This window comes from Ovis canadensis, chromosome 1 (genome assembly GCF_042477335.2).
Source record: "Ovis canadensis isolate MfBH-ARS-UI-01 breed Bighorn chromosome 1, ARS-UI_OviCan_v2, whole genome shotgun sequence".
NCBI lineage: Eukaryota > Metazoa > Chordata > Mammalia > Artiodactyla > Bovidae > Ovis > Ovis canadensis.
The window spans coordinates 87,878,911-87,903,196 of NC_091245.1; the positions used below are offsets into that span (position 1 = coordinate 87,878,911).

The following is a 24,286-nucleotide window of genomic DNA, read 5'->3' on the forward strand; positions in this document are numbered from 1 at the left end:
CAGAGGATGAGATGGTTGGATGGTATCACCAACTCAATGGACATGGGTTTGGGTGGACTCCAGGAGTTGGTGATGGACAGGGAGGCCTGGAGTGCTGCAATTCATGGGGTCGCAAAGAGTCGGACACGACCGGGCGACTGAACTAAACTGAACTGAAGAAAACAAGAGGTTTATCTCGGCACATCACTTACTCCAACCTCTTATCAGTCCTAAGAACAAGTGGTGTCAACATGTTATCTATCTTAAATCATTTTGTACTGGGACCACTTGACAATGCCCAGGGTAAGTAAGGCCTTAGCCTCCTTCGTCTGGCTGGGCTCAGGCTCAGGCCTTCCTTCCTCAGGTCTCTGTGCATCCACGGCTGCCCCACGCCCTTTAAGCTCTGACTACTCCCAAACCCATGAAAGCAGAGATATGCCGACATGTCCATCGTCACATTCCCAGGTGTAGCCCAGTGCCCAGCACGTAGTAGCCACATGGTGCACATTTGTCAAATGAATGAATTATTCTCTAATGGCTCCATGTGATTCAGTCACTATCGACTGGGTATCAAGTGTGTGCTGGGCACCTTCAATTTAGAGGTAAACACAAGACAAGCTACAGTTTTTCCAGGAGTCATGTATGGATGTGAGAGATGTACCATAAAGAAAGCTGACCGCCAAAGAATTGATGCTTTTGAACTGTGGAGTTGGAGAAGACTCTTGAGAGTCCCTTGGACTGCAAGGAGATCCAACCAGTCAATCCTAAAGGAAATCAGTCCTGAATATTCATTGGAAGTACTGACACTGAAGCTGAAGCTCCAATACTTGGGACACCTGATGCCAAGAACTGACTCATGGGAAAAGACCCTGATGCTGGGAAAGACTGAAGGCAGGAGGAGAAGGGGACTACAAAGGATGAGAAGGTTGGATGGCATCACCAATTCGATGGACATGAGTTTGAGCAAACTCTGGGAGATGGTGAAGGACAGGGAAGGCTGGCATGCTGCAGTCCATGGGGTTGCAAAGAATCGGACATGACTGAACTGAACTGAAATACAGGACCAGCTTGGAGGAAGTCTCAGTCACAGTGGGGCTGAAGCTTCAGTCTGATGCTCCAGAATATAGCTATCAGCATCCCTTGAAACACTTTTAGAATACTGTGGACAATGAATGAATGACAATTTATCAGAGAAACTACAGAGAAAGGAGCCAAATTCAGTGAGACCACAGGGACGGGAATCATTGATCTGCCTGAGTAGTCAAAAAAGGCTCTGCTGGTGAAGGATGTGGTCTGACTTCAGCCTTGACAGATGAGGTGTTTGCCTTAAGCACAAGTTGGGAAAGGAGCATTGTAAACAGAGGCACCAGTATTAATAAGAGCAAGCAGTTATAAAATTACTAATAGGGGCTGGAATAAGTGACAGGAGATGCCCCTTCCAGACATGTATTTCCCAGGGGATGGGGATGGGTGGAGCCACAGAGAGACTGAAACATTGAATCCTAGGAACTGAAGAAAGAAAAAGCTCTTGAATTTGACTTTATGATTAACAGGCTCGTCCTATTTAGCCTCATTTAGATTCATTCTCATATAGAGACAAAATGAGCTTAATCATTTCAGTAAATCCATTTTCAAAAGCATCAGGGAACTGTAGGGCTTGGGTGCCAATCTCCCCAGGTCTGAGGCTCAGGAGGGATCCTGGGTTCCAGCCAGCGTTTTCATCACCTGCAGGTCAGGTGTGGGAAGCATCTCCTGGGACACAGCAGAGTGTCCCAGTCCCTGTCACAGGACACAATTCATCCCCTTCTGGTCAGGTAGAAGCCTCTCTGCCTGTACCCTGCCCCCAGAAGAGAAGATAGAGGCTGGGCGGGGGCTTTGGGGGCTGCATAAGGAGAGGGCTGCCCGCAAACCTGCTGACTAAGGCTCCACAAGGTGCCACAGCAAGCGCAGTCGGTCTCCAGTGTTCGCCCCTGCTCTCAGGCCATTTCCTGCTCAGATTTGGGAATTTTCAGACCCAGAGGGAAAGTCCCTTGAGACACATATTAGAACGAGAGAGAGAGCGCGCGCACCGGATCCGCCTGGAGAGCGCGGAAGGAAAGACCAGGCTCTGTCCAAAATCCGCGCGCTGGAGGGCGGGAGGCGGCAGAGCCCGCGTTACTTTCTTGAAGGCTTTGGCTTTGAGCGCAGCACACAGGGCGACTGGAAGACAAACGGAGAAGACCGGCCCGCTGGGTGGGGGCGGGGAGGCGTTCAGTGGGCCTCCGGAGTGTGTGTGTCTGTCAGTGCGCCCGCGCCTGTGTGTGTGCGTGTGTGTGTGTGTCTGGCGCCTGTCCAAGGTGATTTCCCATAAAGCACATGCCTCACAAGTCCGCTTAAAAGGCTGTGCCGAGGAGCTGGCCAGTGGAGCCCGGCTCGGGGAAAGTGAAAGTTTGTCTGGGTGCTCCGCGCGCCGCCGCGAGTCCCCCTACACTCCCGGGTCAGCAGCGCGGCCCTCGGCCAGGGCGCGGACTCTGCAGCGGCCAGCGATCAAGACAGCGAGCGGCAGAGCGAGGGCGGCCGACGCGCCCGGCCGGGACCCAGCTGCCCGTATGACCGCGCGGGGCGCCGCCGGGCGCTGCCCTCCCACGGTAAGCGATCGCCGCGGCGCCGGGCCCGGGCCGGGCTGGGACTGGAGCTTGGCGGCGCAGCGGGGCTCCTCGGAGCCCACTGCCCAGCGCGCGCCGACTGCAGAGGCTCTTCCGTCTCCCGGCACCGGGCCCATCTTTGCACGCCGACTGCGCGAGGCCCCTCTTGCGCTGGGGCTGGGACCAGAAGCGGCCCTGCAGCTGCTCCTGGGGCTGCGGCACCTCTTTGGGGAAGGGAAGACTGCTTACCCCATTGCAGGGAGAGGCACACGGAGCCACCTGCGGGCAAAGGAGAGGGGTTTGCAGTCAAGGGACAGAAGCTCCGTCCTAGACTCTCTCCACCGCCAAGGGACAGGCAGAATGGCTGTGCGCCTGAGGGTGGCGCCTGCCCAGTGGGCATTCCACACGGGCCATACGCATGCTTCTAGGTCCTGCTGGGGAGTGGGCGCTTCTGAATGGGGAAAGTTCAGGTGCCATCCAACTTAGAGAATGCAAGGCAGAAGGAAGGAGCTGGGCAAGCCACTACTTGTTCCAGCTCACAGACAGGAGCTGTTGGGCACTTGGGTGGCTGGATCAAGTCCGTTTTGTGGGGGATGGGGGTACCAGAGTTGCCTGGTGCCAGCTCTGGATCTTCCTGCAGATTCAGGTTCAGTCAGTCGGGGAGCTCCTGGGCTTGATGATGGTAAAGGAGGTGGAAGGAAGGTTTGGGGTTGCAGAACTGTGGGCAGGAGCTGCGGGTGGTTCACCACTGCCCTGCTCTAACCATGGGCTGTAGCTGGGGCAGCTGCTAGATGGTGCAGAGTGACTCCATTAATGGACAGTAAGGCAAACCCTGCCAGTGGGTTTGCTTCTGAGGAATTCTAGAGGAGAAACCTGGTGGGGGGGGGGGGAACGGAGGGCAGCGAGAGAAGCAGAAAAATATTCCGAGGATAAGGGAGGGAGGTTGCAAGTAGGGTGATAGGGACAAGCCCTTCCATGAGGAGGAAGAGCCAGCTGAAAGAGATGAGATGGGGTTAGGAGGGGAAGTCAGGAAGGGTGAGGTGACGGCAACAAGACAAATAGGGGCTGGAAGTGAGACGGTGAGGAAAGAGGAGGAAGGTAAACATGGAAGGAAAGAGGCTGATTTTAGACCCTCAGCCTGAGGGTCCACTCATGCTAAGGTCTCTCCAGGGACCATTTTGCTAGGGAATTTGGGACATGGTGAGAAGCAGGTGAGGATGGGTGGCTGGGCTGAGATGTCTCAGAGTCTCTCTGAGCCTGAAGCAGAGATTCCTAGGGCTGCCCCAGAGGCCAAAGCTGGTGGGTGGGAAGAAGAAAGGAGGGGGGAGAAGAGCCAGCCCAGCCAGACACAAGCTAGAGTGTTAACCCTTGGGTACCTGTGCAGCTCCTCCTCTCAGGCCACGTCAAGGCCCCAGGTGCAGGGGTGGTCCCCTTTGGCCACCTTCAAAGCCAGCCTCCCACATGGTGGCTGTACACTCCCCACACTGATGCTTGAAATAACTCCAGAAGCCAGGCAGCCCTTGGGGTTAAGCATTGCCCCCTCCTGGCTGCCCTCAAACATCAATATCTTAACTCGTCTGTGACAAGGCTATCTTCCTGAGCATCCCCTTCTCCATGGACCCTTTCCTCCAAACCACTGACACCTGAGGCTTGGAGCCTCAGGGGCAACCAGCCTGGGGCAGAGACATACCTTCTGCATGGCCCAGTATCCTCCCGTGGGTCCTAAAGTGCAGGTTCCTGAGGGCTGGCACAGCCATTCCCACCCAGAACTCCCTCTTTAACCACCCAACAGAGCCCAGTGTTCCCTTCATGACTCTTTTCCCTCTTCCACAGTCTGCCTCGCCCAGGTCAGACCAGGACCCTCACCAGACCCTGGTGCTGAACAGCACTGGGCCATCCCGAGCCTCTTTCCTCCAGGCCCCCCTTCCCCCTCCTCTCTCTGCCATCAACTCCCCCCCACCCCCCCACCTCTCTACCCACCCCCCCCCATCTTTGAAGGTCTTACTGTGGCTTCTCCTCCCCGCAACCTCCCTGGAGCCCAGCCAGGGCTTCTCCTCCCTGGTAAGAGCTGACAAACATTTTAGGCTTTTAGTTCTATGTAAATCAGCATGTTGTTATGGGCTACTTCACAGCCTCCAGTGTGCTATTTGTTTGCGCTATTTGTGTCAGCATCTGAATTAAAAGGCAGAGCCCAGAACCCAGGAAGGTACCAGCCTACACCCCACCCTGACAGCATTTCCCCCGATGTGCCAGGAGGCGACATCCAGCTTGGGAGAGACAGCCCAAGAGTCTTTCTCTGCCTCTGGCTGGAGAAGGTGGTACCTAGAACCAGGGAGAGGGCTAAGGGGACCTTAGCAAGAAGGAGGAAAGTGGAATGACAGGGCGTCAGGAGCTCATCCATCACTCTGGGGACGAGCAGCTACTGGGTCAGGGGGCTGCTGAAAGAGGGGAGAGATCTCAGAAAATGTTCTTGCAATGATAAGAGCTGTCAGGCTGGATGCAGAGCCTGATGGGGCTCCAATAGGTAGGTGCCAGCCAGGGATGGTCTAAAGTTGGCACTGCTGCCTCTGATTAATCAGTTGGGCTCTTCTTGACACAAAGCCCTAGGGCTCCAAAGGTCTGTGATGCGGGATAGGTTCCCAGTGAAACTGAGTTTGGGCCCCTGGTTTTTCCATTAGCAGAGCCAGACACATGCGGAATCAGGTAGGAGGAAGGGCTGGGCCCAGAGAGATGTCTCTGGCTCCAAGTGTGGAAGCCAGCCAGTGTAGGAACATGAACTTGAGAGGAGTGGGCAGCTCCCAAGATGCCTGGCTCAGTGTTTGACGTTGCAGAGTCAGAATAATGGGTAGAAGCAAGTCCTGCATTCGAGGAGTTTCCTATGTGACTGGCATTTAGACTGGCAGGCACAACTCCCATGTCCTCATTAGAAATTCAGTGTAGAGTGGCTTGGCCTGGGTTAATCTGGGAAAGCTTCTTGGAGGAGGTGACATTTGGGTTGTTATCAAGGGAGAGCAGGGTTGTGTGTGGTTCTTAGGAAATCTTGAGGAAGGTGGCTTTGGGAATGCTGTATTCTGGGATGAGAGGCCGAGCCTGTAGCACTGTAGGTCTGAGGTCCTTGTTTTTCCATCCTCAGCAGGGGAGGGTGGTTCCTGGGGAGTGTGAGAGAGCTGGGGAGAAATGATGCCCTCTCTATCGCAGACATGGCTGGGCCGTCTGCTGCTGCTGGCCTGTCTCCTGGTGAGCAGTGGTGCTACTGAGGAGGTGTCGGAGAACTGTAGCCACATGATTGGGAACGGACACCTGCTATTCCTGCAGCAGCTGGTGAGTGTGTGGCCCTGACTACCCCAGCTTCTCCCCACTGGGGAAACGGAGGCAGGGAACAGGGCCAAAGAGAGGGGTTGTAGGCAGAGGAGAGGAGAACGGCGGTGCAGGATGTGGCTTGTGGCTCCCACTAGCTCCACAGATGTTCTTCTCATTGACCTTCTAAAGGTCAATGCTTCTGACCCCTCACCCACCCCAATCCTAAAGCCCTCTCCAGCTCTCCTGCAGGCAGGGGACAGGGTAGGCTTCTAGCTGGTTGCCTGGGTTAATGATGGCCTAGAATGTCCATCAAGGACTCTGAAAAGGCTTGTAAAGCCTGCTCCCCCTTGATGGGATGCTTCCCTCGAGGAGCCAGCCCAGTCTGCCTCTGTGTCCAAATGTTGCCTCTAGCTCCTGGACTCCCAGATGTGCCACCAGCCTGGCACCAGGGCCTCAGCCAGATTTGGAAGGGAGACTCCCGGCTGACTCCCGGCCCTATCCCTGGCTCTTGCCCGAACCCTGGGGCTGGGATGGCCTGCTCACCTAGGCCTTGAAAGAACCCATGCCTCACCCTCATCAGGCCAGCAGAGATGTCAACAATTCCTAGCATGGTTCAGTTCAGTTCAGTTCAGTCTCTCAGTCGTGTCCAACTCTTTGCGACCCGCCAATTGCAACATACCAGGCCTCCCTGTCCATCACCAACTCCCGGAGTTCACCCAACCAGCAGAATCAGGTTGCTATCATGACTGCTGTCCTGCTCAGAAGAGAATTTGCTACCCCTCTGGCCAGGAAGGCAGCGTGGAACCCCACTGGCTAAGGTCAGCTCCAGGGCCTTGAGTTTGGGGCCTGTGGGCTGGCCCCCTGTCTCACTTGCCCCCTGTGCTTTTCCTCCTGTATGTAGCTGCTGTAGCAATACAAAGTTGACCAAGAATCGCTGCATTCTTTGAGGCTCAGAATCACAGAACCACAGCTCTGAAGGGCAGCAGCAGCTATAAGGGCATCTAGCCCCAGTCCGTATATATCCTGAATTCCTAGAGCTTGTCTAACCTCTGCTTAAATTCCTCCCAGGACAGGGAGCTCACTACCCCCCACAGGAGATTGTGTCCTCTATCTTGCATTAGACAGTTCTTCCTTATAATAAACTGGCATCTGTCAGACTTCATAAAGTAGGAGGTATAAGACAGAGACTTCTTGTTCTTCTCCAGCCCTCCCCTGGCCATATGGAAGTCACAAGTCTTCCCCTAGCCTTAGCTCTGTCATCTCATGTATGGTTTGGGGAGGTGGATGAGGATCAAACCCCAGAAACTCTAGTTTCCATCCAAAAACTCTAGTCCCCATTCTTAGGCAAGCTCAGTGGAACTGCAGACACTTGCCACCACTAGCCTGCTCTCTCTTACAGATTGACAGTCAGATGGAGACCTCGTGCCAAATTTCCTTCGAGTTTGTAGACCAGGAGCAGTTGGTGAGTTATGGCTCTTTACAAAGCCCATGGGCCCATATGTATGCCCTTATCAGGATGGGTATATGCAGGCAGGAAAAATCCTAGAGCTGCACAGGGTATGTGTGTGAGGACCCCTGGGTGCCCAAGTCTGGGGTGCCAGGGTCAAGGGTTGGTCAGGGTCCTGGGCTCAAGTCCCCTGCTGTGCCCTTCTCCTGGCTTGGCACATGTCAAAGTCTTACAATGTGTCAAGCACTTTTGATCCCAACCACATTTGGGATCAAATGGTTCACTCATCGTGTTTATGAAAGGTCAGGGGAGAGGGCATAGCTCAGAAGCAGTGGAGGCCTGATTTGAACCCAGGAAGGCAGGCTCTAAGGCCTAAGGCAAACCAATACTTCTGGGTCACCTCCATCTAACAGCCAGACCAGCAGCCAAGGGGATCAGTCCAGCCCTTTTCCTGTTCCTCCTTATCCCACGCCCAACCAGATACCGAGTGATGCTGGTTCTACTCCTCAGCATCTCTCGGTTCTAGGGCCCAACCCCATCAGTTGCTTGGACAATTTCAAGAACCTCCTAAATGGCCTCCTCTCCTCCAGTGCACTCCTCTTCCCACCACTGGGGGGAGTGCTCTGAACCACAGTTTGTTATCTTCACTGCCTTTCCTGAACCTGGAGACCCCCTCACTCCAGGGGAAAGCTTTGGTTGTCTAGCCTGGGTTTACAAGTTCCAGTCTCCACCACACAGCCCAACCCACTACCCCATTCTGTGTTCCTTCCTGCCTCCAAGCCTTTGCACATGCTCTTTCTGATGCCTGTAATGCCTTTCCAGCTGTCCCCACCCCAGCCTTTGTGCCACACCTATTTATCTTCTTGCCTGATACAAAATCCCCATCATGGCCAGGGTTTGCTCCCATCTCTGAGCTTCTGCACACCTGACCCAAACACACTTCCGTTAGAACTGGAGACCAGTCTCACAGTCCGAGGAGTAACCTCAGTGTTCCACTCACTTGCTCACTCCCACCTCACCAAGCATTTACTACAAGGAACCTATTGGACCAGGTACTAGGAATACAGAGCTAACGCAGAGTCTTCATTGAGGCATCCACCATCTTTTTAGGGAGAAAAAAACACAGAGGTTATTCTTTGGATCCTGGGGTAGTCTCCAGCACCCCTGTGGCTGGGAGGATTAGAAGGAGCTGTATGGTAAAGAGCTTCTTGTGAAAGCAAGCCAAAAGAGGGTCAGAGACAGAAAGAGAGAAGTTCCTCAGAGCCCACCCTACCGATGCACCTTCAATCTGAGCTCACCTTTCAGAAACCCAAGGACCACTCTGGTCAGAATCCACATTTCCTTCCCTCTAGGAAAGGGAATCGGTAGGGAGTGCAGTCCCCAGTAGTGTCAGATCCCAGCAAGGGAGAGTGGAAGCCAGCTGAGGGCAGCGTTCTCTGTCTTCTGGAGCGGATGGTCCTCTCCTCAGGAGCGGTGGTAGGGCAGTCTGTCTGGGAGGCGGGTATCCGGCACAGAGCCTGCGCTCCCAGGAGGCATCAGCCAGGTCATAAACTCCAGGTTGTTACTTTCCAGGACGATCCCGTGTGCTACCTTAAGAAGGCATTTCTCCTGGTGCAAGACATAATGGAGGATACCATGCGCTTCAAAGACAACACCCCCAATGCCAAAGCCATTGTCCAGCTCCAGGAACTCTCTCTGAGGCTGAAGAGCTGCTTCACCATGGACTATGATGAGCAGGACAAGGTAGGAGGGCCCTGGAGCTGGGGGCACTGAGAGAGAGAGGGCAGAGGGCAGCTGCGGTGGTACCATCCCTGCCTGTAAGCACAGAGATGCTCATTGGCCTCACCCCAGGTCATGGCTCACTTGCGCTCTCACTCACGTGTTCATTCCACAAACCTCTGCTGAGGACTCACAGTGCAGGAGGGACAGTACTAGGCCTTGCTGATGTTCCTCATGAGCAGGAACTACATGGTTCCCAGCCTCTGGGAGCTTATAGTTAAGTGAGGGTGGCAGTCACTAAACAAACAATGACACGAGTAGATAGAATTTTAACCCATGAGGACTGTTCATTCATTCAGCAAAGAAGAGTGTCTATTGTGTACTGTTGTTCTAGACTCTGGGGAACAGCTGTGATCAGACCAAATTCTCCACATTCATGGAGCTTGGTGTGAGGGTGGTGAGACAGTTAACAAAATACATAAATAAAGTAGAAGTAAAGTGGCAATGACTGCATCACAGCAAGCAAGCCAGAAAGGGAAGACCAGAGGAGGTGAGGGAGAGAGCCAGGAAGGAGAAGTATGTGGGGCTCCAGAAGAGAGAAATGGGACTTGGATTTAAAAGGCAGTGGGGAAGAAGAGACAGGGAAGGCTTCTGAGTAAAAAGATACTCACTCGAGGTTCAAAGATGAGTAAGAGTTAGGAAGCATGAAAAGTGGTCAGAGCGTTCCAGAATAGAGAATGCTGGGCACAGAGCCCTGGTGAGCAGGAGTACACACATTCAGGCCCTCCCAGCGTGGTTGGCATGGCCAAGGCCTGGGAGTGAAGGCAAGAGGGCTATGGAGGTGGGAGCCTGGGTCTCCCATCTGGGTGACCCAGATCAGCTGGGTCTAAAAAATGTGGGATTTTGTTTAAAGTGTGAGTGAGTGAAGTTGCTCAGTCGTGTGCTTGTCCGACTCTTTGCGATCCCATGGACTGTAGCCTACCAGGCTCCTCCATCCATGGGATTTTCCGGACAATAGTACTGGAGTGGGTTGCCATTTCCTTCTCCAAGGGACCTAGTCTAGCTTGCACTGTGAGACCGTTCTGGCTGCTGTGCTGGCAAGGGTGTGTAGGGATCAGGGATGGAGGCTGAGCAGCCAGCAGGAGGTGCAAGTCCAGGCGGCCTGGACTAGGTTTGTGCAGTGAAGGTGAGGCCAGGGGACACCTTCCGAGTTTAGAGAAAGAGCCAGGGGATTTGGTAATACGGTGGCCATGTGGAGCTGAGGGAAGAGAAGAACAACAGCGGTTTTGTCGGCAGCCCATAGAGTTCTGGTGATGCTGAAGTGGGACAAAGCAGGGGAAGGACAGGAGTTTCAGGCTGGGGCACACATTGCCAGCTGTGAGAAGAGAAACAGGCCCAGGAATCTCAGCATTTATTTAGAAGTCAGGCACCGGAAGGGGGCCTGGCAAGGAGACTGAAGAACAGCATAAGGGGTGGGAGGAAACCCAGGAGAGCGTGGGATCACTGAGCCTGTGTGAAAGAGCGTTTCAGGATGGAAGAGCAGTCACCTTTATCAACCGGGGTCTGAGACGTCAAGCAGGAGAAGAGCTGAAAAGTGTCTGATGGATTTGACAATGTGGATATTGGAGGCAGGTGCCAGAGCAAGTGGACAGAGAGTGAGGAAGTGGGGACACCACTGTGGAAGAATGTGGCTCCAAAAAAAAAAAAATGTAGGAAAAGAGAGCTAGCTGGAGGGTGGGTGGGATGGAGAAAGGAAAGATTTTTAAATAAGAGAAGTATTAGATTTGTGGTTTTCCAGGGTTGAGGTTCATAAGAATCATCTGTGGAGCTTGTTCAAAATGCAGATTCCTGGACTTCCCTGACGGTCCAGTGGTTAGGACTCACACTTCTACTTCAAGGGGTGTGGGTTCGATCCCTGGTCAGGGAACTAAGATCCTGCATGCCTCATGGTGTGGCTAATAATAATGATAAAAGCAAAAGGAAGTCTTCATTTAAAAATTGCCAATTCCAAAACACCTTTCCTTTTAAACAAATAAAAACTCAAATAACTTCTAGTAAAAAAAAAAAAAAAACTTTTAAATGCAAATTCCCAGTATGTACCCCTAGAAAGTCTGATTCACTAGGCTTGTGGGTGGGCCTTGGAATCTGTATTTTAGCAAGCCACCTGCCCTGCACATGGCAGGGATGCTGGGAGGTAGGGAGCGGGTGAAGCTAGAGGAGCAGCTCTCCTGAGGAGCTGGCAGGGGAGGGATTCAGGGCTTGGGAGGCGAAAAGCCACTGACTCTGTTGAGACAGGTTGACACCAGGACATTCTGTCCTTGTTTTCTCTGTGACGTATGAGGTGAGGTATGAAGAACACAGATATTTTTGTAAGAAAGACAAGAGGAAGAGAGCTCACCTCTTCCTTACAGTCGCCCTGGCAGGGAGGCAGGCAGGGATTGCTGTTTTGATTTGACAAACAAGGGGATGAACCCAGGCTGGAAAGTTCGTTTGGCCAGTGTTGCTGAGTTAGTGAGTAATGAAGCCAAGCCCGGGGCTTCCCACTCCTGCGTTCCGCTCTCCTTTATCTAATAAACATTTACTGAGGACCTACTGTGCACAGCCCCTGGGCATCCAGTGGTGCTTTCAAGGACTTCAGTGCCTAGTAAAGCCCATAGTTCTTCCCTGTGCAGCTCAGTTTAAGGAAGGACTTGGGAGTCATCAGCAGGCGGGCTATAGATGCAATGAAGCCATGGGGGTGGGGGTGAGTGGAATGCCAGCCTCTGAAAGTCAAGTGGAGGGGGGCATGGAGCAGCTCAAAGGGAGGGAGGAAAACCTGGAGTGTGATGTTCTCAGAGCCCCAGTGGGTGTAGGGGGCCTAGGTCCCGTGAGCAGAAGAGAAACTAGCAGCTCAGCAGACAGGACGGGGGCAGCCTGGGCTCTCCTGTCAAGATACACCAAACCAGAGAAGGATCCACAGCCCCACACCTTTCTCCTCACCACAAATGATGCTCTTTCTAAAGGATTAGAGTCTTAGGCTCCACCCACCTCCCCAGCATGGTCCAGAAGTTTTCTTTGCTCTGTGGATAAGGTTAACGGTTCTTGACACGGCCAACAAGGCCCCACAGGACCTGATCCTCGCTGACCTCTCTCTGCTGCATCTCTGGCCACTCTCCTCCTGGATGGCTGTGCTATAGCCTACTCTAGCCTTCTTTTTCATCTTTTAACATTTCAGGTTCTTTCTTGCACAGTCTATTCCCACCACCTGGACAGCTCTCTCCAACCCCACCTCCTTTCCTTGTTAATTCTTGCTCATCTTTTAGTCAGTTCCTTGGGGATTCCCCCAAGCCCTCATTTAGTTCCCCTTGTTAAACACTCTCAGATAATTCTTCTTAGGACTCACTGCATTTGTAACAATGCTGGTGACCTGATGAACTCAATGTCCACTTAGCCAGGGACAGCAGCAGCAGCAGGTAGCCTGGCACATAACTATGTGTTAAATGGAGCCATGAATAAATGATAAATCTCACCACCTTAGGACAGGCTGCTGCTGCTGCTAAGTCGCTTCAGTCATGTCCAACTCTGTGCGACCCCATAGACGGCAGCCCACCAGGCTCCTCTTTCCCTGGGATTCTCCAGGCAAGAATAGTGGAGTGGGTTGCCATTTCCTTCTCCAATGCATGAAAGTGAAAAGTGAAAGTGAAGTCGTTCAGTCGTGTCCGACTCTTAGTGACCCCATGGACTGCAGCCTGCCAGGCTCCTCCGTCCATGGGATTTCCCAGGCAAGAGTACTGGAGTCGGGTGCCATTGCCTTTTCCGACCTTAGGACATAGGGGTCCTACAAACCGGAGTAGAGAGCAGGGAGAAAACAAGAGAAACAGAAGATGGATGTGAGAAAGGCCAAGGGAGTTTGACAAACAAGCTAGAGACATGGGACCAGTGCTTATTCTCATCAAGGGGGCTCTGCTCTCCTTCCAGGCTTGTGTCCGAACATTCCATGAGACGCCTCTCCAGTTGCTGGAGAAGATCAAGAATGTCTTTAATGAAACAAAAAATCTCCTTAAAAAGGACTGGAACGTTTTCAGCAAGAACTGCAACAACAGCTTTGCTAAATGCTCCAGCCATGGTAAGCACGGAAGGGGCCAGCAAGTGCGGGGCTGGGGCAGGGTGAGTGGAGCAGAGTGTGGGGCTGGGGCAGGGTGAGTGGAGCAGAGGTGCACTGGGTTGGCGTTGGGGGTGGGGGGTGGTGGCGCATCAGGCTGAAGGGACCCCTGGGAGGCAGCCTGGCTGCTACTCGTGTGCTTCTGTGTGTAGACGTGCTTGTTTTGTGTACGTATGTGGCTTCGTGTACCTCTGAGTGGTCCTAGGCACATGTCTTTTCTGACATGTGTGTGCATGCACACCTACGTATGTCTGCATGTTGAGGCATCAAAAAGGATCAAGCTGGTGGCTGTGAGATCAGGGAATGGAAAAGGGGGCCCTCTCGGAGAGCCCTGTAGGCATGGCAGCTTTCCCACTGGCTCTGCAGGCTGGCTGAACGTACGGGGGGTTCCGTGGACAGAGCAGAGGCTCCATCCAGGAGTCAGGGCTTGCTCCAGGAGCCCTGCTGTGAATCACCAGGATAGCCTGGCTCCAGAAGTCCCCAGGACGCCTTGAGTGTCCCCTCAAGGGACAAGATTGGATTTGAAGTCTGAGCGTCATTCAAACCCTGGCAGTGCTGGCCCAGCTGCGCACATATGTACCCTGCATTGTCCTCGTCTCTGCGTCCTGTGCCACGTGTACCCGCCTACATTCAACCTTGCTCCCCAAGGCAAGGGCTGAGGCCCTGCGACCTGCCAAATGGCCAAGTCCAGTCTCGTCGCTTCAACCCCAAGGCCTCAAGCCTTGGCCGCAGGCCAGCCCCAGCCTGTTCCCGCCTGTGGGCGTGGCTGTGTAGCCCCCTGCTGTGCATGAACCCACCTTGCCGCTTTCCAACCAACAGTGTCTTTGGGGCTTGAGGGTGTCTTGTGTTAGAGGCCACTACTCAACATCTTGGCTGGCTATTGTCACCCCTGGCTTGGCGTCTGGCCAGCTGGATCTCCAGAAAGGGCAGTTTTCTGGTCTTCCCTGACCCCATCCCCCAACCTGTGTGTCTAAACCCCACTCTTTGCTCTTTTCCTGCAGTTTGCTCCTTTCCTGTCTAAAGCCTGTGTCACGAGCATTGGCTCCAGTCCTGTCCTCACCTCAGCCCCAGGGCTGAGTTAGGGCCTGAGGGGATCCCCCAGACCCACGCCCCCTCTCCATCCCTCTGGGAAAGCTGTGCTGGAGGCCGGTGACTCTATCTCCTCCCCATCCTTCTCTCTCCTTCTCTCTGTGGTTCTTTCAGATGTGGTGACCAAGCCTGATTGCAACTGCCTGTACCCCAAAGCCACCCCTAGCAGTGACCTGGCCTCTGTCTCCCCTCAGCAGTCCCCCACCCCCTCCACAGCCCCTATGGCTGGCTTGACCTGGGCTGACTCTGAGGCAACAGACGGCAGCTCCCTCTTGCCCAGAGAGCAGGCCCTTCGCACAGTGGACCCGGGCAGTGCCAAGCAGCGACCACCCAGGAGCACCTGCCAGAGCTTTGAGTCGCCAGAGACCCCACGCGTTGAGGGCCGTCCCACTGGAGATTCTCCTCAGCCTGGCCCTTCGGTTGGAGCCCATGTCACTGGGATGGAAGACATTCTTGACTCTCTGCTGGGTGCTAACATGGCCCTGGAAGAGGCCTCTGGAGAGGCTAGTGAGGGTCCTATACCCCAAGGGGCAGAGCTTTCCTTCTACAGTCTGGGAGGACGCAGCGTCCAGGCAGAGCCTGTCAGCCCCAGTCACATCCTCCCAGCGTCTTCAGCACTCTCTGGATCAGGAAAGGGGCTGCGGCTTGCGGATGCAACTAGCACACACCTGCCCACACTGGGCCCCATGAGACCCACTGAGGCCTGGAGTCACACACCTGAGAAGACAGAACGTCCCTCTGCCTCGCCCAGAGACCACCAGGAGCCAGGCTTGGCCAAGACCCCAGCACTGCGCCCGCAAGGCCTCAGCAGTCCCTCCGCCCCCTCTTCTCAGCCAAAGCTCCCCAGAAGCCATTCCTGGGGCCACGTGCTGTCCCTTGGGGAGCTGGAAGGCAGGAGGAGCACCAGGGACCGGAGGAGTCTCGTAGAGCTGAAAGGAGAACAAGCAAGTGAGGGGGCGGCCAGGCCCCCGGCCCGTTTTAACTCCGTTCCTTTGACTGACACAGGCCATGAGAGGCAGCACAAGGAAGCCTCCAACCCCCAGCTCCCTGGTTTTGTCTTCCGCCTGCTGGTGCCCAGTATCATCCTGGTCTTGCTGGCCGTCGGCGGGCTCCTGTTCTACAGGCGGCGGCGGCGGGTAAGAAGAGCCCCATTGGGGAGAGGAGGGCATCTCATGGTCTGGGGCACAGCCTGGGCGCAGGAACAGGACAGAGGATGACTTGGGTTCAGGCTGGGTTGAACAGTCAACTTCTGAGAGACAGGAAGTTGACTGAGCACAGAGGGTGGGAGGTTGAAGTGGAGGGTTTCTTCAAGAGTGGGGAAGGCTCAGGCTGCAAGACTGACCAAAGGGACGGGGGCAGAGGAGTAGAAGACATTCTTCCTGGGCTACAGTGTTGTGAGAACCTAGAAGGGAGACGGAGGAGGAAAGTGATGCCTGTGCAGGGCAGGGCATTCCCGGAGACTTTGCAGAGCTGGGGGGTAAGGAGTCCCAGGACAGGAGAGGCCTCTGGAAGCCCTCTGGCCCTCTGGCTGAAGGAAGACCTGGGTAACTCTCTCATAGAGCCCCAGGGCAGCCCTGTTTGAGGATGGGGCCATGGCCCCCCACCCTGGCCCCCCACCCTCCCCCAGATCCACAGTGAGCCAGCTCTTTTCTGCCCCCAGAGCCATCGAGAGCCACAGATGGTGGATTCTCCCATGGAGCAACCAGAGGGCAGGTGAGAGTTTGGGGGAGGGGGCTCTGGTAGGTACAGAGCGGGTGCTGTCTTGGCATCTATTTTCCATCTGGAATTGGAGGAGACATTCTGCCGCTTGCTCTAAGGAAATGAAGCTCAGAACGGGATGTGGGGGTGGGTGGTGAGAAGGAAGCATGTCTCTTCTTCCCTAGATATCTGGGATTTTTCCTAATTTCTTCTTAGGGTTAGGCAGTTCTGGTCTCCCAAATCTGAGAGGGCTGGAGCATGTGGGTGAGGGTTTGGGGGTTCCCTCACTCCTTGGCCTCTGCTGAAGTCTTATACCAGCCCTGTGCTCTGCCCACAGCCTCCTGGCCCAGGAGAAGGACAGACAGGAGGAGCTGCCAGTGTAGACAGAATCCTAAGGTAAGACTCTGATCTGGATCTCTCTCCACTCCTCAAAACTGGTTACACCCAAATTTTCCACTCACCCTAGCTCATTTGCTGCACCACCAACTTCCCTTCTCTCTCTCTCTGCTACTCCTTTTTCTATTTGTCGCCAAGTCTGGCCAACCCTCTGCTCCTCAGGTCCTCAGGCCTCCTATCACTGCTTCACTCCCTCCACCCCATCTGAGGCCAGGCACTGTTAATTCTTAATCAGGCTATTATTTCTGCATTGAGCTTCGACTTTTGCTGCCATCTTTCATCCCAGAGCAACCAAACTGTTTGTGTAAAGTCTTCAGCCTCCAGGGGAATTTCAGCATCTCTGTGTCACCAACCACTTCAACTCAACATTCTCAGCTTGGCTCCCAAGCTCCTCCAGCAGCAGCCCCTCACACAAATCTCTTGTCATTTTCCTCTCTATGTGCACCCTGACTGGATCCTTCCTCCCAACGAAGACCATTTCTGCCTCCCTGCTTTTAGATCATGGAGCCATAGAAGCGTGGTCCTAGAAGGGCTCTCGGGGGTCATTTGGTCTAGAATCCCACTGCAGAGGGGCTTCCCCTCTCTGCATCCCTGATGGGGAGTCAGCCAGCTTCTGGTTACACACTCTCAGCCACAGGCAAGCTCCCTGCCCTGTCCCAATAGCACCGTGGGGAAGTCCTTCCTTATTTGAACAGAATTGGCTTCCTGCCCCCTCCCCTTCCTCCCTCATGAGAGCCTTCTGATATTTAAACTCATGTGTCCATGTCCCCTTTATGAATTCTCTAGGCTAAGTGTGGCCAAATCCCTTAAACATTCCTTATATGATATGGTTTTCAGACCCCTCACCATCCTGGTTGTCCTCCTTTGGACACACTCGTTTGTCAATGTCCCTCTGAAAATGTGACTCTCAGCTCTAGACATAGTGCTCCCCAATATTGTCTGACCAGCTCAGAGTTCAGAGGGACTGTTACCTTCCTTGATATGGACAGTGTTCTTTTATTTGTACCAATTAAGACTGCATTGCTCTTTTGTTTTGGTATTTTAACCACCACATCATTCTATTGTCATATGTTAAGCTTGTGGTCTATTGAACCCTAGTTCCATTTCCCCTAAACCTGTGGACTCTATCCTGTACTTGGAGAACTTAACTTTTTTTAACCAGTGTGCAGGAATTTATATTCCTCCTTGTTAAAAACCACCATGTTGGTTTCAGCCCCTCACCCGAGCCAACTGGAATTGTTTTGAATCCTAATTCTGTATTCACAGCCCTCCCAGCACGTCTCCTACACATCAGTGAGTGTCTTCTGTTGTCTTCACCCATGTATTTGATAAACATGTGACTCTTATCACTCCTCACCCCTGGAGCCCCAATTCCAGGCACTCCGCAGCCCTCCTCCCTTCCTTCCCCTCAAAACACAATCAGCCTGCAGGAATCAGCTCTTCCTGATGGTCTCCATCATCCTCTGGTTGCTCCTTTAATTCCTACTCATCTTTTCTGTATTTAACTTGCTATATTGATTTGTACTTCCTTGGATGTTGTTTATTTTCATACATTTTAAAATCTTTATGTGTATGAGTACCCCTAAGGAGTCTGTAAGCTCCTGAAGCACAGGGATTGTGTCTTCTACTTTTTTTGCATTTTCTTTTCTATCCTGAGTCCTAAGCAGAGAGGGCCTCTTCATGCTTCACACTAAGAACTCAACAGATGTTGACTGATTGACTTCAGGGCTGACTGGCTGATTGACCCTGGTTGACTGTCTCTAACTGGCCAGCCTTCTGGTTGACCAGTTAACTAACTAACTAGTTGATTCTGACTGGCTGACCAACTGGATGGATGACTCTGACCAACTAACTAGCTAGTCACTGCCTAACTAGCTAGTTGATTGATGAAGCTGATTGGCTAACTGACTAGCTGGCTGCTTGCCTAAACTGCCGATTGGCAGGCTGGCTGACTAGCTGGAGAACCCATTCACGTTTCTAGTCACACCCTATGCCAAATGCAAGCAAGCACTTCAGGGCCTTCTCATATGTAGAATGACAGGTCTGGGCCACTCCTAGGGAGATAGGGTATCTGCCAAATGCTCAAAACCAGGGGAGCCTGTTTAGAGAACAGTTCAGTTCAGTTCAGTCGCACAGTCGTGTCCGACTCTTTGCGACCCCATGAATCGCAGGACGCCAGGCCTCCCTGTTCATCACCAACTCCCAGAGTTCACTCAAATCCATTGGGTCGGTGATGCCATCCAGCCATCTCATCCTCTGTCATCCTCTTCTCCTGCCCCCAATCCCTCCCAGCATCAGAGTCTTTTTCAATGAGTCAACTCTTCGCATGAGGTGGCCAAAGTACTGGAGTTTCAGCTTTAGCATCATTCCTTCCAAAGAAATCCCAGGGCTGATCTCCTTTAGGATGGACTGGTTGGATCTCCTTGCAGTCCAAGGGACTCTCAAGAGTCTTCTCCAACACCACAGTTAAAAAGCATCAATTCTTCAGCGCTCAGCTTTCTTCACAGTCCAACTCTCACATCCATACATGACCACTGGAAGAACCATAGCCTTGACTAGATGGACCTTAGTTGGCAAAGTAATGTCTCTGCTTTTGAATATACTATCTAGGTTGGTCATAACTTTCCTTCCAAGGAGTAAGCGTCTTTTAATTTCATGGCTGCAGTCACCATCTGCAGTGATTTTGGAGCCCCAAAAAATAAAGTCTGACACTGTTTCCCCATCTATTTCCCATGAAGTGATGGGACCAGATGCCAGATCTTCGTTTTCTGAATGTTGAGCTTTAAGCCAAATTTTTCACTCTCCTCTTTTACTTTCATCAAGAGGCTTTTTAGTTCCTCTTCACTTTTTGCCATAAGGGTGGTGTCATCTGCATATCTGAGGTTATTGATATTTCTCCCAGCAATCTTGATTCCAGCTTGTGCTTCTTCCAGCCCAGTATCAGACAGTAAAAGTGTCTGCCTACAATGTGCAGACCCGGGTTTGATCCCTGGGTCAAGAAGATCCCCTGGAGAAGGAAATTGCAACCCACTCCAGTACTCTTGCCTGGAAAATCCCATGGCAGGAGGAGCCTGGTAGACTACAATCCATGGGGTTGCAAAGAGTCAGACATGACTAAGCGACTTCACTTTCTTTCTTTCTTTAAGATATAACACATGTGGAACGCATGTGAAAGAGATAACACTTCCTGGGGGCCACCTTGTTGGTAAGGTGGACTCAAATGGGTCAGATGGGACACTGGCAGGGCTGTGAGAATGAGGCAGACCCCTCAGAACTGGCGAGCAGAGGATGGAACAAGGTCCCTGGGGACTTCATGGCTCAATGCTGCACCACCCTCTGACTGGTCGCCCGCCTCCCTTCTTGTCCTTGGCCCTCTGCCTGCCTAATCTCAGGCCCTCCCAAGCTTTCTTCTTCCTCCCCTTAAGATTTCACTTAGAGAGTGATCCAGGGCCAGGGCCACATACAGACCCTTACTTGGATCCTGCCCTAAAGTGGTCTCCAGGCCAGGCAGCAGGAGCCTTAGGGCCACCTGAAGACTGCTGCCCTGATGAGAGGGGGAAACACAGAGGCAGAGGTATGAGAGAGGGACCCTCAGAAAGGAAATGTGGACCCTGACCCCTCCATTCCAAGGAACCAAGAAATAGGGGCAGTGGGCTGGGGTCTGCCCACTTGGTTATTCTTCCCTTCTGGCCCCAGCAGGGCCTGTGGCCCAGCCATACCGAGCATGGCTCATGTCCAGTTTATAGTCTTCCCTGCCTGCCTTCCAGAGCATGGGAATGGGCTGGGAGCCAGAAGCTATGGTCCCATCTTTCCTCCTTATCCATCACGGGTTTTGCTGGTAGAGCCCAGGGATAGTCAGGGAGGGAAGCTCCGCACAGGGGCCAAAGTCAAACTGTTGGATGGAGTCCAGGGGATTTCTGCTCTGGGAACAAAGCATTCTGAGGACAAGGATGGGGGAAGGCTTGGAGACAGCAGGGCCCTGACTCCTATGCATGATGCAGGGAGGCAAGTCCCTTGGCCCATCCGGAAGGAGGCTGGCTTGCTTAGGGCTTAGCAGGCCAAATGGCAGGGTGGGAGTTTCCTTGTCTGGAACTTCCTCCAGTTCTTTCCCTTCAGATACTTCTGCCCTGCTGCCCTGAGTATTGTGTGTGATGACCTCTGTGATGAATGGTGTGGAGTGGGAATGAGAAATTCCTCTTCTTTGCTAGAGTTAGCAGGATTCGCTCTTGATTTTTTTAGACCAAAGATAGTGAGATGGTCTTGCCGGAGCCGGGGGTGGTGGGAGGGGAGATGGGCATCTAAGGACACTCAAGTGCCCCCTTCCCTCCTTGGTAGACCCCTACACTTGAGTAATGCCCATCCCAGCTCTGCTCAGACCTCTACCAGGCTCTGTTACCTCCCCCTGTGGTCCCTGGTTCCCCAGGAGGAGGTAGGAGGTGAGGCCAGTCTGTCCAGAGGCTTGGGCTGCTGCCAGAGAAAGCTGCCCAGGGCCTTTGCGGTGTCTGGGGTGGCGGGGAAGGCTAGGGAAAGGATGGGAGGAAGTCCTGTCTGCAGCACCACCAGCAGCCCACAGGAACGCTCTAGCTCGCCCACCCATGTCCTCAGCGACCCCTTCCTTGACTCCCACTCAGCTGACAGCCTTTCTTTCTCTCCCCTACAGCTGGGCACACAGGACAGTCTCTCCATGGGAGGAGATACTGTGGGGACGGCCACCACCACCCCTCCCCAACCATTCTCCCGGGAATGTGGCCTGCCCACCATGAGAGCTTCTGGACTCCTGGAGAGCAGAGCTAGACCAGAGCAGCCAGGCTGGGGCTCCTCCGCCCTTGACCCTCAGACTCTGGACTGACTAAGAGAGGGCTGGAGGATGCCCCCCATGCTGCTGATATTTATCAGGGGCCCTGGAGGCTCCCATCTGCTTAAGGAAGGCTGCCAAGCCCAGCTGGGGACCCTCTGCCCCTCAGGGGCTGTGTCCTCTGCCCACTCCCCTCTAGGGACCCGGAGGCCAATGGGACATGGGAGAGCAGGGTGGGCACTGAGGAACAGAAGAGCCTTCTTGTCAGAGGATCTGCCTGCCGCCAAGGGATCCCAGCACCGACAAGCAGGGACTTGTCTCCAGAGAGAGAAGCATGAGGTTCACAGGGCGGGACAGCGTTGTTGGATTTCCCGTAAAGGCGTGTAGCCCAGAAGACGGGAAGAGTAGGCCTCTGGGCCTGCTGGTCTGCACTGATCGCCCGGAGCGGGTCTGTACCCTCCACTTGCCTCAGTGCGCTCTGCCGGCGGCCAGGCAGAGAGGGGATGCCAACCTGGCCCTCAGGACCTGCCTGGCCTGGCTTGGATGCCCAGGGCAAGACCAAGCGCTGGCCTCTGCCCCGCCGTCCCCCGAGGCCTGCCAGAGCTCCTCCAGGAGGCCGTGCAGAGCCTCTCCTCTGAAGGAAACCATCGCACTGTGAATACTGAACCTGCCTGCTGAACAGCCTGCCCCATCCATCCCGGAGAGCAAACACCTGTCCGTCCTCCCACTCCTCCAGCCTCTCCCCAGCTTCCTGCACTGAGCGCCCGAGCCGGCCTCGCCTGTCGACTGAGGGAGCCCCTGAGCCCTGACCTTCTGCTGACCCGGCTCTGACTCCCTGGGATGGATCAGGGTGGGAGAACTTCCCAGGGCCGGCAGCCAGAGCTGGTCTTTAGGCTGCGTTGTTCACCCAGGTTTCTGCATCTTGCACTTTGACATTCCCAAGAGGGACATGACTAAAGGGAGGGAAGAAAGGAGGGGAGGCACTGACACAGAGAGAGACTGCAGGGTGAGCTCTGACAGCAAATAGGTCTTTGAAATTGAGGGCCTGCCCCTGAGGTGTGGCAAGGGGTCAGCACCCCTGGTCCCCCTGGCCGGCCTCTTTCCCTGTCCAGGCCCCTGCTCCCACCACAGTCCAAAGGCTGCTGTCAGCAGACACCTGGGCTGAGCGGTGTCCCTGTCAGGAGCCCAGGAGGCAGTGACCCCCTCCAGCTCTCGTCCCACCCCTCACTAGCATCATCTCTCTAACCAGGTGAGCCAGGGTGGGAGAGGGACTCGGAGAGTCCAGGCAGCTGCTTCCAGTCTGCCTTGAGGGCCTCAGCTCCCTCGACCGGCCAGTGGCTGCGGCTCTGAGTTCTGGGCATCAGGTGACAGGCCAGTAGAGTGCCTTCAGCCTTTGTGCTACTGTGTCCCTCCTCTCCTGCTGCTCCGGGCCCTCCACCACGAGATCCTGTTGGACTTGGCCACTGGACCGGGGCCTATGAGCTTCCCTTCCTGCCCTTGAAAGTGAGGGTCCTCTGGTCCCTGCCTGCCCTGTTGCTATCCGTTGAGGAAAGGGCAGTGGAGAACTTTCCCCAGGAGGCCCATTTTCCTAGTCACAGACTCTATATTTGATACTAAAAACGCTGTATTTAAAAGCGGACGGGGGAAAAAAAATACAGAAAAAACATTCCTCCCTCACTCCCCACCCCTTGAACGTATAGTATTTTAAAGATCAAGAAAGCGAATCCAACCCATCACAGAAACTGTGTGCTCTTGGTGACCCAGGAGTGGGAGGGGCCCCTGCAGCCCCTCTGGGTGGCTACCTGGCTGCCTGCACAGGAACCCTTCTTTTCTCTGAGAAAGTCGAGAGGGAACATTGGCTCACACACTGTGAGATTTTGTTTTTATACTTGGAAGTGGTGATTTATTTTATATGAAGTCATTTAAATATCTATTTAAAAAATAGGAAGCTGCTTTTATATTTAATAATAAAAGAAGTGCACAAGCTGCCATGTGTGAGTCATGGAAAAAGTTACTTTTGGGGTGCGGGTGGCAAAAAGGGTCGGGGGTGGCCAGTAGCTACCGGGGGTGCTCCAGCTCAGAAAGCATTTTTCAAAATACTTGGGGAAGGAAAGTTGTCTCCAAGTTCCATTCTTGTTACTAAAACTTCCTGCATTATCACTGTCCCAAACACATTCATCTGCATATCTGGGTTTAGTAGGACAAAACCCAGCCAAACCTCATGCCTGGCCACCAGCCTCTGCCCCAGCACAGCCTAGCCCAGCCCAAGAAAATGGCTGGTTGGGCTCTGTCCAAGGGCCCGAGGGCCCTGTAAAGATGAGGCTCCTTGACCACTGAGCTCTACTGTCCAGGTCCAAGCAGACTCTGAGGTGAATGAGCCCTGTCTGTGTGGACTGGGAACAAGGTGAGGTAGGCAGAAGGAAAGAGAGCCAGCAAGTTTCGCGAGTGGCCCTAAGCCCTGAGCTTCCTTCTGGAGAGGAGACCAAGGATGCAGCCTTTCAGGGGCAGCGGGGTGCTGGGAAGGTCCAGAGGGACTGAAGGCCCAGCAGAGCCCAAACGCACACCCCGGGCAAGGCTGGGGCAAGGCTGGGACAAGGTGGGGTGGGGGTGGGGCACCTCCCCACTGCTAAGAGTATTGAATCAATGGTTCTCAACCCTGGCTCTCCTGAAACTCACTTGGCTTGTTTCCAAAAAGACTGGTACCTAAGCCCCATCCTAGATCAACAAAATTGGAATCTCAGGCACCAGGCTTCAGAAGCTTTCCATGACATTTCAAGGGATTCACATGTGATTTAGAATCAGAAGCATGTAGAGCTGCACTATCTAATGTGATGGTTATTTGGGTTTAAATTAATTAAAGTGAAATAAAAGGAGACATTCAGTTTTTTTTGTAGTACTAGTCACACTTCAAATTTGAATAGCCACATGTGTCTACCATGTTGGATAACACAGAAACAGAGCATTCGTATCACCTCCAAAATCATATTGGACAGCACTGCATGAAAGCTTGGGTCCCCGGACTTGGGAAACCAAGGTTTTAGGGTAAGAATGGGCACCAAGCCAACATGCCAGAAACCAAGTATCCAGGTGACTCAGTG

The 24,286-nt window shown here is 53.7% G+C and overlaps 1 protein-coding gene across 2 annotated transcripts; it reads left to right on the forward strand.

Moving 5' to 3' along the window:
- The first annotated feature begins 2,055 nt into the window (after nucleotides 1-2,055).
- CSF1 (colony stimulating factor 1) lies at nucleotides 2,056-23,179 on the forward strand. 2 transcript variants are annotated; one of them, XM_069573687.1, is made up of 9 exons: nucleotides 2,056-2,606; nucleotides 5,802-5,924; nucleotides 7,303-7,365; nucleotides 8,923-9,093; nucleotides 13,027-13,174; nucleotides 14,414-15,435; nucleotides 15,960-16,012; nucleotides 16,335-16,393; nucleotides 21,054-23,179. In XM_069573687.1, exons 1-8 carry the CDS (start codon nucleotides 2,568-2,570, stop codon nucleotides 16,378-16,380), a joined length of 1,665 nt encoding a protein of 554 aa, XP_069429788.1. In that variant the 5' UTR covers nucleotides 2,056-2,567; the 3' UTR covers nucleotides 16,381-16,393; nucleotides 21,054-23,179. The 2 variants fall into 2 exon arrangements, with proteins under 2 accessions (XP_069429788.1, XP_069429789.1); XM_069573688.1 differs by having other exon boundaries at nucleotides 15,305-15,435.
- Nucleotides 23,180-24,286: the final 1,107 nt, after the last annotated feature.

Coding starts and splice junctions, on each gene's coding strand:
- CSF1 (XM_069573687.1), top strand. CDS start 2,568: ATGACCGCGCGGGGCGCCGCCGGGCGCTGCCCTCCCACG. Junction 13,175..14,413: donor TGCTAAATGCTCCAGCCATG/GTAAGCACGGAA, acceptor TGGTTCTTTCAG/ATGTGGTGACCAAGCCTGAT. Junction 16,013..16,334: donor ATGGAGCAACCAGAGGGCAG/GTGAGAGTTTGG, acceptor CTCTGCCCACAG/CCTCCTGGCCCAGGAGAAGG.